At 49.3% G+C, this 15,964-nt stretch overlaps 1 protein-coding gene across 2 annotated transcripts in view; it reads left to right on the top strand.

The window, feature by feature from the left end:
* Arrb1 (arrestin, beta 1) overlaps positions 1-6,857 on the top strand; it is a 30,119-nt gene extending 23,262 nt beyond the window's left edge. For both annotated transcript variants that reach the window (XM_013014084.1, XM_013014085.1), the window contains one exon: positions 1,128-6,857. In XM_013014084.1, coding sequence (XP_012869538.1) covers positions 1,128-1,239 — 112 coding nt within the window. In that variant the 3' untranslated portion in view covers positions 1,240-6,857. The remainder of the gene's footprint in view (positions 1-1,127) is intronic.
* Positions 6,858-15,964: the final 9,107 nt, after the last annotated feature.

The raw sequence follows: 15,964 nt of genomic DNA, 5'->3' as shown, positions 1-15,964 counted from the left end.
TGAGGAGCAGCTGGTCTAACCTGCCTGCTGAGAGCCACCTCTGCTCACCTCTTCAGCAACCTGCTTGCCTGCATGTGACTTGAAGGACCCTCGGTGGTGCCTGTTCCTCTTCCTCCTGCCTTGGTGGGGTCTGTCTTCCCTCGTCCTTGCACGTCCGTCAGTCCATCCACAGCGCCTGCTGGACTGGCACCGGGCTGGTTGGGGTCCTGGGCTCTGCACTCCCTCCTCACCCAGGCCCATCTGGCTGTGGGTGGGAGTGGGTCTGGGTCTTGCTTCTGACTCCTGAGGACGACCTGATGTGGATTCCCCTGTGATGGCGGGCCATCGGGGCACTGAACAGTGGCCAGAGGGAGAGGACCTCAGCCAACAACAGGAATCACTTCCAGGGCCCCATGGCTTTTGGAGCTGGAGGGAGAAATATCCTTCTCTTGTTTCTTGGGAATCTCCAATAAGAGGCTTCAAGTCACCCCAGGAGGATGCCCGTGTAGTTGGCTGAATTCCATTGGGGCTTCAGGGGGTTCAGTACGCTCTGCTGGATCCTCAATGTAAATGTTTTGTGGGAGGAGGGAAGCAGTTCTTCCTCCTGTAACCCCACTCAGGCACCCTGCCACCCCTTTTCTTCTAGCTACCTGTGTTTCTTACCCCAGCCCCTGTCCTATTCAGGGTCCCTTGGGGTAGCAAGTGATCTACAGCAGAAACCCAAAAGGGTTTCTTGGGTCCGTTCTTGGGAGAGTCAAAATATGCTGTGAAATCCCAGCAGCCTGGCCTCTCACAGTGGGGATGGAATAATTTCTTCCTTGGGCCATAGAGCCATGCTCTCTGCCCGCCCTCCCCTTCCCCCCTACCCCCAGCTGACATGCAGAATTGACTCACTTTTCCAACCCTGTGGCTTGAGAATCCAGCTTGTAACCCACTCTGGCCTCTCACAACCCCCAAACATCCATATGTGATTGTCTCCATGGACATTGGTAGGCATCTATGTCTAGGCTTGCTAGGCCTTTCTGACCATGATCACCCCGAAAGGTCAGAGATCCCAGAAAGAGTACTTCTGTCCTGGGTCCCTCTGCCTCTCCCTGCCAATCCCTACCCCTGGAAACATGCCCCATTTTCCTTGTCTCTCCCATTAGTGATGACGACATTGTATTTGAGGACTTTGCCCGCCAGAGACTGAAAGGCATGAAGGATGACAAGGAGGAAGAGGAGGATGGGACCGGCTCTCCACACCTCAACGCCAGATAGACTGGAGCCTGCCCTTCCTCTGGGCAGCTCCATGTCACTCTTGCACTCGGATACTTATTCGTCGTCTTCTTCCCCCTCCCCTTTGTTCTTCCAGTTTCTACCAGGGGGCCTCATACCCACCATCACAGAGGGCGGGGGGGGGTTCCTTCCCCAGAAGGTGGTCTTCTAAGTCCCAATGATGAGTCTCTGGCCTCAGGACTGGCCCCATGTCACCATGCCAACAGGACCACAGCATACCACCTTTGCCCCTCTCTAGTCACCCGTCCACCCCCCTTTTCATGCTCACTCCCAGATAGGTTACTACAGCCCTGGCCTGGAGGATTTGGCTGGAAATGGAGCCAAAAGGAGAGGGTGGGACACGAGGGAAACAGTGATGGTGGGCTTGGGGGTATGAAGGGATGGGCATGGGGCTCAGGACATGGGAGATGGTTGTGGTCCCAGGTGGTGACAGTTCTGGCAGTTAGAAGGTGACAGTGTTGAAGGCCACCCTTTCTGGCTGGAGGGGCCCTGCTGTGGTTACATTCTCCATGCCTTTATTGTCCTTGTCCCTGTTTCTTGATAGTGACATTGGTGAAGATGCATACAGCCCAGGAATGGAGAAAAAGCAACGGACTTTCTTATCAGCAGATATTCCTAGATGGAGGCGAGTGGGGTGAACTATCTTAGATTTTGGTTATGGTCAGGCTCTTGACATTTTAGCTTTCTTGTGTTTGGGGTGTGGGCTCATCTGTATACACACACAGAGAGGGCAAACAGCTGCCCTCTCTGTCACCTGCAAACACCAGCCCCAGCACAGTAAACTCAAGCTCGGAGGGAGGTTTCCTGAGGGACTGTTCAGAGGTGGGGCAGGAGTAGAAAGAGGAGAGCCCACCCTACTTCCCTTCCTTGGTGAAGTTAAGATGACCATTCAGGAAGCAAGACTGGAGGGCCAGCGGCAACTGGAGTCCCCATTAGCTCTTTGTTCTCCAAGGCTGGACTGGCTGCAGGCTGGGTGAGAAAGTGCCTGATACCACCATCCTCACCATCAAAGGGGATCCTTCCCCACAAGGGAGTCCCAGAAGGAAGGCTGCTACTCTTCTTTCCTTGGGGATTTGAGGATCCCTCTAGTTCCCAGTGTCATGGGTGCCCAGTACCCATTGATTGGTGTTGGTGTTGATGTTGGAGCATTTCCCAGGGCAACAGGACAGGCAAGTGATAAAAGTAGAGTGTTCAAGGTATTTATTTTTGGTCTGGTCTTTGATGCTAACTTGTGTGGATATGAGCACATTCCTCACTGGAAAACCAAGGAGTTTGACCAGATGATTCCCAACTGTCAACTCTGGCTCCTGAAAAACTATGAGCATTTCAGCATCTGGTTTACCAAGTAGAATTAAGAGCTGCTCACTGCTCCCTACACCTGCAGAAAGGATTCATTGGGTGTTAGAGGTAGCAGAGCCTGCCTACACCTACCTAGCCTATCCTCCAGGCCCAAGAGGGTGACCCGATGCCAAACTGGAGCCAAAGCCACTGCTCTGGAGCCTAGACATTGCAAGGACCAGAGCTTGTACTTGCTAAGGCTTTGGTGGGGGTGCTTATGGTAGGTTCTCTTAAGACTTCACAGTTCCCTAAAAACATTCTTAAGGCTTATCCAGGCAAATGTCCCCCAATACTTCTCAGCTTAGCACCTCCCAGGGATGGGGCATGTGACCATCTCCCTTGGTGAAATGACCCAGTCACCAGCCTGGCCCTGCTCCTTCGAAATCTCATCAGCAGTCAACCCAAGGGACCCCTTCCCAGCTAGGGGCAGTCACACTCTGGCTAGTTCTGGGGGTCTTAGCTGCAGGTGCCCCAACCCCTGCCAGGGATTTCTGTGCAGTTTACACTTCACCTGGGCAGCTTCAGAATAGATATCCAACAGCACATGGCAATCATGTGCTATTCAGTGTCTTCCTCTGAAACCTTTGGGGCTGATAGGAAGCTCTTTAGCATTTGGGGTTACCTTGCAAAGCCCTTCTCCAGTGTATACACAGGGTTTCCTAGACTGGCTTCTTGAACTTTCTCCACCCCAGCATCCCACTCATCTTGTGGTTATATCCAAGAGTTAACTAAAATTTCTCTAGTTGTCTGAGCCAGGACTGAACAGGCCTGTGGTCAAATTGATTTGATTCTAGCCTAACCATCCTTTGCTGACAATTTCTCTGCTCTGTGCCCAGCAACAGAGACACAAAGATGGGTCCATCTCACCCCTTGTTCTTAGAAAGCTTGTAGCTAGGGAGAAGTAACAGGAGGCCATTTGCATTTAGGGCTCCATGGCTGCTGCTGTTCCATACAGTGCCCTTTCCAGGTAGGTTCAGATCCATACTAGAATGCACAGCCCTATGAGTCACCTGGGGTGGGTTTGGGTGTCACCTGCCCCTTGGCCAGCTGTCCTCCTACACAGATGTGGGCCACAGTGCTGTGGCACATACAGTACAAAGTAGTTTGGGCTTCCTGAAGCAGAGGGCTCAGAGTGTCCTTACAGATACCACCCAGCTATGACGGAGTGCTTCTTTGCAGGGCCCCTCTTTGTTCTGGAGTCAGCCTGGAGAGGGAATACTTTGCTGTGAAGTATAGGGGTGGAGGAGCCCCACTGGGCCCCAAGCACCAGCCCACAATATTGGCACTTTCTGTACTGAGCCTTTGGGGTCCTATGCCAGCCAAGCAGCCCTACACTGGGACTTTCCAATGAGTCATGAGGGTGGCATGTTGATGCCAATCTGGTCAGCGATGAAGAACATGCCCTGGGTGAAATGCCACCAAGCAGAAGGCCAGCTAACTAAGAGAAGAGGTCACTTCCCTAGAAAAATGATCAAGTGACTTAGCTGGACCCCTTGGTCATCTTAGCCTCAAAGCCCAAACAGGATACAGTGGACTCCTGTGGTTTTTTTGTTTCAAGGAAGGTGGCTGACAAGCTGGTTCCCTCAGTACAGTGACAGGAATACTGTCCTGCAAGTCCCCAGTGCTACCTCTCAGTCCTGGCTGATACCAACCAGCTGAGTGGTTTTGAGGAACTTCTCAAGCTGTTTCCCAAACAAGTGCTGCAGAAATGCTTTCCTGCTTGGCTCAGACCTTGCTGTACAGCCCAGAGGAGTCAGAGGCCAACAGTCTACAAGTTGTAAACCACTGCCCAGGTGTGACTCTGCCACTGTAGGGCATGGACCAAGGTCACACAGGAAGCCAACCTGGCACTGAGCCCTCACTGCCTACCAGTCTTCATCTCTCACCTGGCTTCTCATTTAAGTCAATGTCAGTCAAGTGACATGCAGCCTCTGGGCCTGGGGACCCAGCTGGGAGGAAAGTGCCCAACTATTTAGAAATGCCTTGCCCAAGGACAGGAATCCCAGCAACCAGGACTGGACACACATAACACGGGGGAGAGAGACCTCTTGGACCCTCCCAGGCCTGGAGCATCTCCCATCTCTCAGGTCTAGAAACCTTGGCCTTGACCCCAAGTCAGGAAGCTGAGCCTTCGTACCATGGTTTTATCAAATCCCAAACATGAGAGGCAGTAGAAATTGCCCATTTATTCCCTTCAAAGTGGAAGGCCTCCTGCAGAATCAACCAGAGCTACCCCAGCTTCCCAGCGACCCTCTGGGAAGACCTTTGGCCCAGGGAAAGCCCAGGCCTCATGCCCTGACAACCAAGCCTGACTGATACTCGAATGTGGTTTCTGTGACCCAGAGAGGCAGCTTCTCTTCTGCCAGTGACTAGAACCTGGGGATGTCCACCCATCCAGGAGGAAGGGGCTAGGCCTGATCTTGAACTCACAGGGTCTCACGGGTACAAGCCTGGGCCTGGGCTGATAGGTTTCTTTTTAAACTCAAGGACCAAATGAGTCTCCCCCAGTCCTCACTCGTAGTCTGCCTTTGGGCATGGTGTTTTATTCTCCTGGCCAGGGACAGCTCCATCACTTGCCTGCCCTCCCTCCAGGATGAAGGGGCCTACCTGTGGGGGCAGATCCCCACCTCTACCCCTCTTCTGCACAGGGGCACTGCCCACTACCTTCATAGGGGGGCTTTGTGGAAGGGGAGCACCCCCTCCCATCCTGCCAATTTTCTCTTCCACTTTCTCACCCCAAGGTGAAATAAAGCACAGGTCCCTGGGACCATGGTCTACAGACATTCAGTGGTTTTCCAACCAGGTACTGTGAAACCTCTGGAATCCCACAGAACTTTGTCTGTGGTTGCTACCTGAGGTGAGGGCAAAGGCTGAATCTCTAGCCCCCCTCCCTCTTCCCACCACCACCACAACTCTGCTTTTCTCTCTCTTGCCTAGTAAGGGTTCACTTTTAAACGTTGCTTTCAGAAAAAAACCTCAAACCATCATTCTGAGGCTTGAGCTCAGACCAGCAAGCACAGGTCCTATTGGAGCAGCTCCAGCTTTCCAATACAGAATATCTTAGAATTGGAACTTGGGTTCCCTAGGCCCAAGCATTTGCTCACACACACACAGAGGCACATGTCACATGGACCCTTTGATGGCTTTCTAGCTGACCCACCCTGAATCTCTAACCTGGATTGATTTGGGCAGGGCCTGGTGCTCAGTAAGGATGGGGATTTGACCCTGGATATTGGCTTATGCAGGCTGGCAGTTCATGGAGCAAGAAAACAGGCATGGTCTCCACCCAGGACTTACATCTGTGCCCCTGGGTGACACTAACTTCCAGGCCAAACTCTTGGGATGATTGGAGGGGGTAGAGTCAGGTTTCTTTTTATATATGGCCAAGTGGACTTTGATAACTGAAATCCCTCCCCTGAAGGCAGGATGCCCTAGAGGTAGTTTCCCAGAGAATTCTAAAGGATTCCACTCCCTTATTTGTGGACAACAGGAGGTGCTTGTGCATCCTAAAAGAGGCTGGACCTCCTCCTGCAGCTTGTGGATTTCCCTCTCTGCCCGTCCTTCTGTCCAGGCCTCTGTATGGACCAGCTGTTGGCACAAAATCTTGCCTAGTCCCCTCCCCCCAGGGCTGTCTATGTGGGAAGGTCAAGCTTATGGCACTGCCATCTGCCTGGCACTAGAGAAAGAATGCTAACTGGTATTTTATGTTCAGTCAGTCTAAGTGTACCCCTGGGAATCCTATTCACTTCCGTTTCTCCATATGTAAAGGGGAGTTAGTATCAGCTTCTGCTACTCCACGGGGGCTGTTTCCGGGACCATAGGGAAGGAGGTCATGAGGTGGCAGCATATGAGAGGTGGGTGAGGTCCTGGCCTCGGTGGCTGATCTGCAGAGCCTGGGGAATGAGTGCAGGACATGCATGCTGTCTTCCTGGGCATCTCGGCTCAGTGCTAAGGTCCAATCAGAGATGCTGAGGGGGCCACTTCTTCCTGTGGAGTGGGAACCAGTGTGTATGTACCTGGTCTAGTGGGGAGGGGTGGCCTTGAACTTGTGAGTCTCCTGCTTCTGCCTCTCCAGGTCTGTGGCCACCCTTCTGTGAAGTGATTATTTGTGACACTCTCATTCCTGGATCACCTCCAGGTTAACCTGTTACCTGTGGCATTCCTTTATTCTGTCAAATAAGTTATTATAGTTTATTCAAATCCAACAGGACAAATGAACAAAAGAATTGATAAAAGGTCATTAAAGATCTTTTGTGACAGAAGCTGCTACTGCTTGTGTGATTTTGGTTTTGGTACTGAAGTTTGAACCCAGGGTCTTACACATGTTAGGTAAGAACTGTATCACTGAGCTATAGTCCCAGCCCTTTCATTTGTATCTTGTTTTTGAACCAGTCTTAAGCTGCCTTTGTCTAGGTTGACTTGCCTCAGCCTCCCAAGTTCAGATTACAGGCATGCACCACCATGCTTGGCTCTGCTTTTATTTTTATCTCACAAACCCTTAATAGCAGTGTCATTCTGCTGACCCAGAATAGATTTTTTTTTCCAAGGATGCTGGTCCTGGGGCTTGAACTCAGGACCTGAGCTTTATTGCTCAAGTCTAGTGTTCTACCACTTGAGCCACAGCTTCATTTGTGCTTTGGAGATAAGAATATCATAGACTTTCCTGCCCTGGCTTTCTTCAAACCATGATCCTCAGATCTCAGCTTCCTGAGTAGCTAGAATTACAGGATGAGCCACCAATGCCCATAGGATTCAGCATTTTGTCCCTTGTCTGTGGCTCCCAGCTCCAACATAATCCTTGTATCCACTTCTGAAGACTGCAAGAACTTTTTCCCTGTCTGCCACTGTCTAGCCTTAGGGCCTTGGTAAGTTTCTGATACCTCCCAGAACCACTAGATTCCATGACTGCTGGTTTGCTGCCAAGATGATACCCCCTTCCCATAGTCTATCTGCTACCTCAGCTGCAGTACTCACCTTAGTGCCAGCCTGCCTGCTGTCTAGTCCACGTCCTGTTCTACTGGAGTCTCCTGGAAGTCACTTGGGTTTTCTGAGCATTACCTGTTGCCTGGGCTAATGGAAGGAGAGGGCTCAAGATGAGGAAGACACGATATTCTAATAGATAGTATACTATTTTTGTATGAAAGGACGAGGGCGTGAATATAAAATACTTTTCTACAAAATTGATTAAATAATGAAAAAAATTATTTTTACATTCCTGAAAAGTGGGCAACTTGGATGAAAGTCTTGCTTTCCTGGCAGGCCAGAAGCTGGAGATGTTGCCTTCCAGCAACATCTAAAGGGCATTGGGCAGACATGGGCATTGGATCCAGGAGATGGGAGCTAGAGCTACAGCTGCTCCCCTCCCACTTGGGCTGTGCCTTTCCCAGTCCAGAAAAATAGAATCTATAACAGGATTTTAGTGCTGCTCATGAAACCAGGGCTTTGCTTCACTACTGAGTTACACGCTCAGTCCTATGCCAGTTTAATTGGGGAAATTGGTTATTAAAATGTTGAAGATGAAAGGGAAAATGGGATGAGAGGTGACCCAAAGGTCAGGCCCAACAGAAAACCATCACTGCTGCTAGGATGGAGGAACAAAGAGAGGAGGTGGTATGGCCTCAGCCAAGGAAGCAGCCTAGCAGGGACACAGGGGAAGAGGACATCTGATGCATCCAAAACAGAAAACAGCTCGTGGTGATTAATCTCCACTGTCAACTTGATTAGACTGAGAAGCACAGAAGAGAATAAAGTGTGTGGCTGTGAAGTGGTTCCAGAGAGAATGAACTAAAGGGGAGGGGAAAGACCCAACCTGAATGTGGGCTCCATCCTCCCATGGGCTGGGGGCCTGGATGGAATAAAAGGTGGAAGGAAAACCAGACATCATACCTGTAATCCCAGCTATGTAGGAGGCTGTGATCCGAGGATCACAGTTCAAAGCCAGCCCAGAGTGTAAAACCCACGAGATTCATCTCCAATTACCTGCCAAAACACTAGAAGTAGAGCTGTAGCTTAAGTGGTAGAGTACGAGCCTTCAGTGAAAAAGCTGAGATAGTGTTCAGATGCTAGGTTTACGCCTAAGTACTGGCACAAAAAGGGTTGTGAGAGGAAGCTAGCCACCACAGGCAAATACTCGCTTCCTCTCTCCGCTTCCTCTCTCTCTTCCTCTGCCCTTTCCCCCCATTCTTCTCTTCTTCCGGGCCACCATGAGGTGAGCTGCCTGTTCTGCCACACCCTCCTATGGCCTGAAAGCTTTGAGACTAAATGAATCCTTCTCTTCCCTTAAATTGTTTATGGCAGGCATTTTGTCACAGCAGAAAAAAACCAATCTGATTAATAGCCATTTGGGGGGATGCTGCCCACCCCAGAGAGGGTAGAAGACATATTCTTCCTTCTCCTCTTGACTTCCAGAATCCAATTTAATATCTAAAAGTGAATTTTAAAGAAATTTTGGAAAATGTAGTTTATAGTATCAGGGTCTAGCAATGCAGAGAAAAAGAAACAATTAGATCTGACACTAAATAAGCAATCGATCCGATCCAGAACATAGAAATAATTATTTGGATGTGATTATCACAACATAAGAGGAAGGTCCTGACAGAACTGTGGAAATGGGAGAGATATTTGGAATTGACTGCTATCACTATCTTCATTATGCTTCAGAGTATCACTTCACTTAGCTTTTATAAACAGCAGAAAAATCAAAGAAACTGAACAGAACCAAGGGCTGGTCATTTATGACTAATCCTAGCTAATCAGGAGGGAAGTTGAGATCTAGAGAATCAAGGTTCAAGGACAACCTGTGTAGAAAAAGGTCACTAGACCCCCCAAAATAAATTCCTATGATCTCAGCAGACTGAGATTTGAAGACTGCAGCTTGACACCAGCCCAGGCAGAAAAACTATGAAACTTTATTTCTAATCGCACGCACGGGCACACACACACACACACACACAGAGCCAAAACTGGAGCTGTGGCTCAAGTGGTAGAGCATTAGTCTTGGGTAAAAAAAAGCTCAGGGACAGTGCCCAGGCCTTGAGTTCAAGCCTTAAGAGGCATGTGCACCTCCTCCCCCAACTAACCTACAGAAAATGGGGTTGGAGGTATGGTTTAAGTGGTAGAGTGTCAGCCAAGCAAGCATGAGGCTCTGAGTTCAAACCCAAGAAAACTGAACAGGAAGTTCAAATTCTGGCCAAGATGGAATAAATCCATTATGGTTTCTCACCACTTGTGTGTGTGTTTTTGTGTGCACACGCATGCACACATGCATGCGTGTGCACACACATGCTGGTACTGGGACTTGAATCAACACTGTCCAGTAGCTTTTTCACTAAACATCTGGCTTTTTAGTAACTAATTAGAGATAAGTGTCTCACAAACTTTCCTGCCTAGCTGGCTTCAAATCATGATCCTCAGGTTTTAGCCTTCTGAGTAGCTAGGAAACAAGTGTGAGCCTCCAATGGCCAGCCATTTCTTTGTAGTCTAAGAACATAGTGCCAGGACAGACTTGCCTGCATTTTATGACTTCTTTTTGGTCGTTTACTGGCAATGTAACCTTGAGCAAGTTATTCATCTCTCTATGCCTTATTTCCCTCATCTGTAAAGTAGGAATAGTGATACCTTTTTCCTAGAATTGTCAGGGTAAAATGGGTTAATACAAGGAAAGTGCTTAGAACCTTCTGCAAAAACATTATTACTACTCACATTGTCTTATGAGGACAGATACTTTGTTAGTTTCTGTCAAAGTAGTATCCACAGCTTCTTCCTAACACAAAACGTGGCACAAAGTGGGCATTTAAATATTTCCTGAGGCATTGTGGATTAAGAGGGAACATTCCAGTCACCACCAGCAGATGACGCATGTGCCCAAGAAAAACAGAAGCTGGCTCTGCCCTGCTCCAGACCTACCAGCAGATGTCTTTGCAGCTCCCTGGAGTGGAGAACACAGACTAAGGCTGCAACTACTATTGAGATAGAATCCTGAAGAGGCATTCCAAAGGAGGGACAGACAGAAGGCTATAATCATATTAAAAAGTTGAAGTGAGCCAGGCTGGTGATTCACACCTGCAATTCTAGCTACTCAGGAAGATGAGATCTGAGGTTCATATCCAGCCCAGTCAGAAAAGTTTTTGAAATTCTTATCTCCAATTAATCACCAAAAAGGCCAAAAGTAGAGCTATGATTCAAGTGGTAGAGCAATAGCCTTGAGCACAAAAATTCAAGAACAGTGCTCAAGCCCTGAATTCAAACCCAAGGGCTGGCACACATGTGCATGTGCACACACACACACACACACACACACACACACAAGTTGAAGTGAGCTGGGCACTAGTAGCTTACACCTATAATCCTAGCTACTCAGGAAGCTGAGATCTAAGGGTCATGATTCAAAGCCAGCCTAGGAAGGAAAGTCCATGAAATACTTATTTCCAATTTACTATCCCTCAAAAAGCTAGAAGTAGAGCTGTGGTTTAAGTGGTAGAGCACTAGCTTGTGAGAAAAAAAAGCTCAGGAACAACACCCAGGCTCTGAGTTCAAGCCACTGGACTGGCACACACAAAAAAGAGAAGAGTTGAAGTGAAAAAACTGATTGACATTTTGCATGACTGCACTTTCTAATACTGTTACTCAGAACAGTAACCCCAGGATTTGGCCATCCAGATACTTTACATCATTACAACCTTAGTTCAATAAAGTGAGAGTGGGAGGAAGTACGTGATTGTCAGAAAGTATACAACAGCTATCACAGCCAGTGGGATGCCTCTTCTGCTGCATTTTGTATTTCTATGGGGTGGGGGTGGGGATGGGGCAGGAGCCAGGGATGGTTTGCAAATCTCTGTACCAGGTTGAGGGACCTAGAAGGGAACCAGCCAGCCTCTGTCCTGGAGAAGCTTCTGGCCTGGTGCAGACAGGAGCAAGGAAAACAGCAAGGACAGAAAAAGATCTGAGATACAGCAATGGGAGAGGGGTGAGGTGAGGAAATCCCTGGGGCTCTGGGGATATGCTGAATTCTCCCTGTGTTGGGGAGGAGCGTTCCATGCAAGCAAAGGCGCAGAGCAGCAAATAGCTGAGCTCTATCAGGAAGACTTGAGGAGGCTGGTGTGGCTGGAGAGTAGGTTCAAGGAAGACTGGCACCCATACTCTTCCTTGCTCCATTCTGATCTTGCCAAGACTCACTGGAATCCAGCCTGAACAACACTCATTTATCCTTGTGTCCATGTAACTATTAAAAAGATTAATATCTTGGGTGGCCCCCTATGTTTTTGCCATCCTGGTGACCCAACCTGGTCACCAGCTTGGCCATGAATAGGAGCTAGATCTCAGAAAGTGCTCAGCAGAGGGATGAACTGAAAGCTGTGACTTCTAAGCTTGGGTGTCCAGATTAAGGTGCCCCTTTCTTCAGGGGTGGTGGTGGTGAAGCTACCCCTTCTCCCTAATTTCTCCATGGTTTGCTGTCCTTTTTCCTCTCTAGTACACTACCACGGTTGGGTCCAGCTGGGGGCAATGATCACAGGATAGAAATACTAAGTGAAGAAGTAGGTAGGTGGTTGTGCCACGGTCTTAGCCCCAGGGCAGGGCAGGGCAAAAAGCCCTAGGGGGCATCATGGGCACTGGATCTGCTCCTGATCTGTGAACTGGATGAGCTTCATCAGCCAAGACAGAGTAGCGTGAATGGGGCTGGCCAGCTCCTAGTAAGTCACCCTGAGGTCCTGCTGAGGGAAAGGATAGAGATAGGGTGAAGGAGGGGACTCTGGAGGCGATCACATGCATCACAAGCAGTATTGACTGTTCCCATCTCCCCTGTCATTTCCCTGGTTTAGGAAAGGCCACGCCCATAAATTAAGGCTGAGAGCCTTCCAGGCAGGTTGAATGTAGGGGATGGACTTCAGAGCGGGCAGGCAGTGTCTCCAGGCATCACAAGTCCAGCTCAGCCTGGAGAGATGGCACTTTAGAGCTAAAGAGGAACAAGGGTGTCCAAGGGTACAACATTGGGTGGGCCAGAAATGCAGGAGTCAGTTCTGCTGTGTTCTGCAGCACCTAGCTCACAGTAGGGTTTCACCTGGTGTTTCTGGACCAAGGGCTAAGGGGCATGGCAAATCACTTGATTCTAAACTCAAACCCAGCCTCCAGACTCTAGCAAGGCTCTTCCTCTCCAGGTTTGGGGGAATGGGCAGGTAAGGGATGTGGAAGCAAGGCTAGACTCTCTGAGAGATAGCTTTGTGTGTGTGTGTGTGTGTGTGTGTGTGTGTGTGTGTGCGTGCGTGCGCATGCGCACGAGTGCTAATTCTGGGGCTTGAACTTAGGGCCTGGATGCTGTCCTTGAACTTTATTTATTTATTTATTTCCAGTCATGGAGCCTGAACTCTAGGCCTGGGAGCTGTCCCTGAGCTCTTCAGCTCAAGGTGAGCTCTCTACCACTAGAACCATAGCTCCACTTCTGGCCTTTTCTGCTTATGTGTTGCTGAGGAATCAAACCCAGGGCCTTACGCACGTGAGGCAAGTACTCTCCCACTGAGCCACCTCCTAGCCCTGTCCTTGAACTTTTGTGCTCAAAGCTAATGCTCTACCACTTGAGCCACAGCTCTACTTCTGGCTTTTTTTTTGTAGGTTGTGGGGCCTGAACTCAAGTCCTGGGCGCTGTCCCTCAGCTCTTCAGCTCAAGGCTAGTGCTCTACCACTTGAGCCACACCACCACTTCCAGCTTTTTCTGCTTATGTGGTGCTGAGGAATCAAACTCAGGGCCTCATGCATGCAAGGCAAGCACTCTACCAATGAGCTACCTTCCCAGCCCCAACTTTTGGCTTTTTCTGGGTGGCTTTTTCTGGGTAGAGATGAGTCTCATGGACTTTTCCTGCCTGAGATGGCTTTGAACCTTGATCCTTAGATCTCAGCCTCCTGAATAGCTAGGATTACAGGTGTGAGCCACCAGGACCCAGCTGGGAGATGTTTTTGAAAAGCAATTTCATGCTGCTTAACAGGTCTTAGAACCCTGGGACGTCTGCCAGATCTTTCCAAGTACACAACAGTTTCATGTCTAACACATTTCTGACAATCACACCTGCACTTTCTTGCTCCCTCTCTTTCTCTTTACCCTACCTGCTCTTGATGGGGACAGCCCAGAGGTAGTTTTTTCCCCTTCTCCCCCCAGCCCCCACATGACTCCTACAGCCCCAGGCCTCCTGTGTCTCTGCCCAGTTCTCTAGCAGCTTCTGAGAGAGGCTCTGTAATAACTGGGGAGGGAGCCAGGGAGCCAGGGTGGTGCAATCTTAGCACTCAAGAGTCTGAGGCCAGAGGATCCTAAGTTCCAGGCCAGCCTGGATGTTACTCAGTGGTAGAGGACTTGATCCTCGCACAACAAACCAAACCAAACAAAATCACTGGAATGTGACTTCCTCTAAGTAGCTGCCTTAGGCTGGTCAGTTTACTCTGAATTCTCATAGTTTCCTGGAATTTCTTTCCCTAAAGACCCCAATTAAATGTGATGCTTTCTCTGGATTAGCAGAGAAGACTAGCAGGGTTACATTCAACACAGCCTGAATGAATGGTTAGACTTGCAGAGGAGGCAAAACTGGAGACCCTGGGACCCTGACAGATTGCAACAAGAGTAAAAGACCACAGATGACTTTCAACAGCCATTTGTGAATGGCACTAAGGTTAAATACCAACTTGCACAGAATAGGCACTTGGGTGCTTTTTAGTAACTGCTAATACCTTATAGAAGTTCAATTAAATTTAAGTTCTTGGTACAGTATCTTTCATATTAAAGCCTCAGACTTTGCTGACAACAAACGCATAGCTAATAGCATCATTTCTGCGCTAGGATTTACTTTGGTTTTAAGCGACATTATCGGAGGGCAAACAAGGTACCGAGGTGATGTGTTAAGAGACACAGTTCTCTAACCTATGTTAGACTGTCACTATTCTGCAGGATTGTCAGGGTCCCTCTGTAAGACCATTCTAGAGGATTTAATCCCTTCTCAGTGGGGAATTTTCTGGAAAGACATAAGGAGACTCCTGAACTGGTTTCATCTCTGTAAGGACAGCTGAGGAGGCTTCCCATGGTACTCTTGAGGTCCTTTTCAACGTTTGAAAAGCATATATTCTAGAGTCACATGATCCTAAGCTTCTAAGATGCCAGAATCCTCTATTTCCACCCCATGATTCTAGAGCTCTTTGATCTTGAATGCAAAATATTCCAGTCTAGGAACACTGAGGCCCACCTGGCCCCTGGCTGCACATAGCTCAAGGGGTCATTTTGCCCCACTCCTACCTCTAGGCTGCTGCTTCTTAGCCTCTTTCACACACTTGATATGGTCCTGCCTTTCCAGCCAGGAGAACGCAGCTGACACCAGAGAGATCAGGAAATCACCCCATCGATTGGATGATTCCAGAGCAACAAATAATCCCTTTTCCTGTCTGTCCCAACAAACTGCCTCATTCTTTAGCTAGTCTTCCTCTCCCCAGACACATCCAAGACATTGCTCTCCAAACCGATCTGCTTTTTATCCTGAGATGGGTTCTCCACAGTTCGGAGAGGGTCCAATATGTCCTCCACACCATTTCCCTTCTATTCCTCATCCTTAGCATAGGAGAAAGGGAAGGAATGTAGTAAGATCCACACTAGCCTCAATCCTGCTACTCGCAACCACAGCCCATTTCTCTCCCCAGCACCAGAACACATAAGTGTCACTGCTTCATCTCGGGGAGACCCAAAACACCCTCCCATGTCACCTCTCACACATCAATGCCCCAAGTCAGCAGAAATGACACGGCACCACTTACAAGAGCAGAATATCCGAGATTATTGCAGACTTTATAGAAAACTGCCCAAGGGAGGTCCAGGTTTCTCAGGGTGAAGATGGGCAGGCAGGCCTCAAGCCAGTATATTAAAGGAGGGAGATGTCCTGTGTAGAGAGAGCACAGGCCAGCCGTTCTGCCTGACCTAGGGGTGGGAGGTGGGGAGAGGGCCCCTCTCCACTCACCAATTGTGCTTTGGGATCATGCAGAAGGCAGGGCGCTGAGACTCTGGCCCTGAACAGGAAGGCTTGTGCCTTACACAGGAGATGAGACCCCTCCTCACCCCCTGCAACTTCTTCTGGAAGGCTTATGAATGGAGGTGGGAATGGGGGGGGTGGGAAGAGGTGGCAAGACTTTCTAGGAGAGAAGCCACCCTGGGTGGGCAAGTACATGGGCAACCTGGTGGGTAGCAAGTCCCAGCCCCTCCCCACTCTGAGGTCAACCACCTTGGTTCGGAAGTCCCACTGTCTCTTTGCCACACCTAAGGGCTTGGCACTCGCCCGTGTCCTGCAGGACTGCAGAGATCATCCTTGAAGCATAGAGGGTGGCATGCCTCAGGGATAGGTTCCTTACT

Source organism: Dipodomys ordii, unplaced genomic scaffold (genome assembly GCF_000151885.1).
Source record: "Dipodomys ordii isolate 6190 unplaced genomic scaffold, Dord_2.0 Scaffold22, whole genome shotgun sequence".
Lineage (NCBI taxonomy): Eukaryota > Metazoa > Chordata > Mammalia > Rodentia > Heteromyidae > Dipodomys > Dipodomys ordii.
This window is presented reverse-complemented; position numbering and strand designations above follow the sequence as displayed.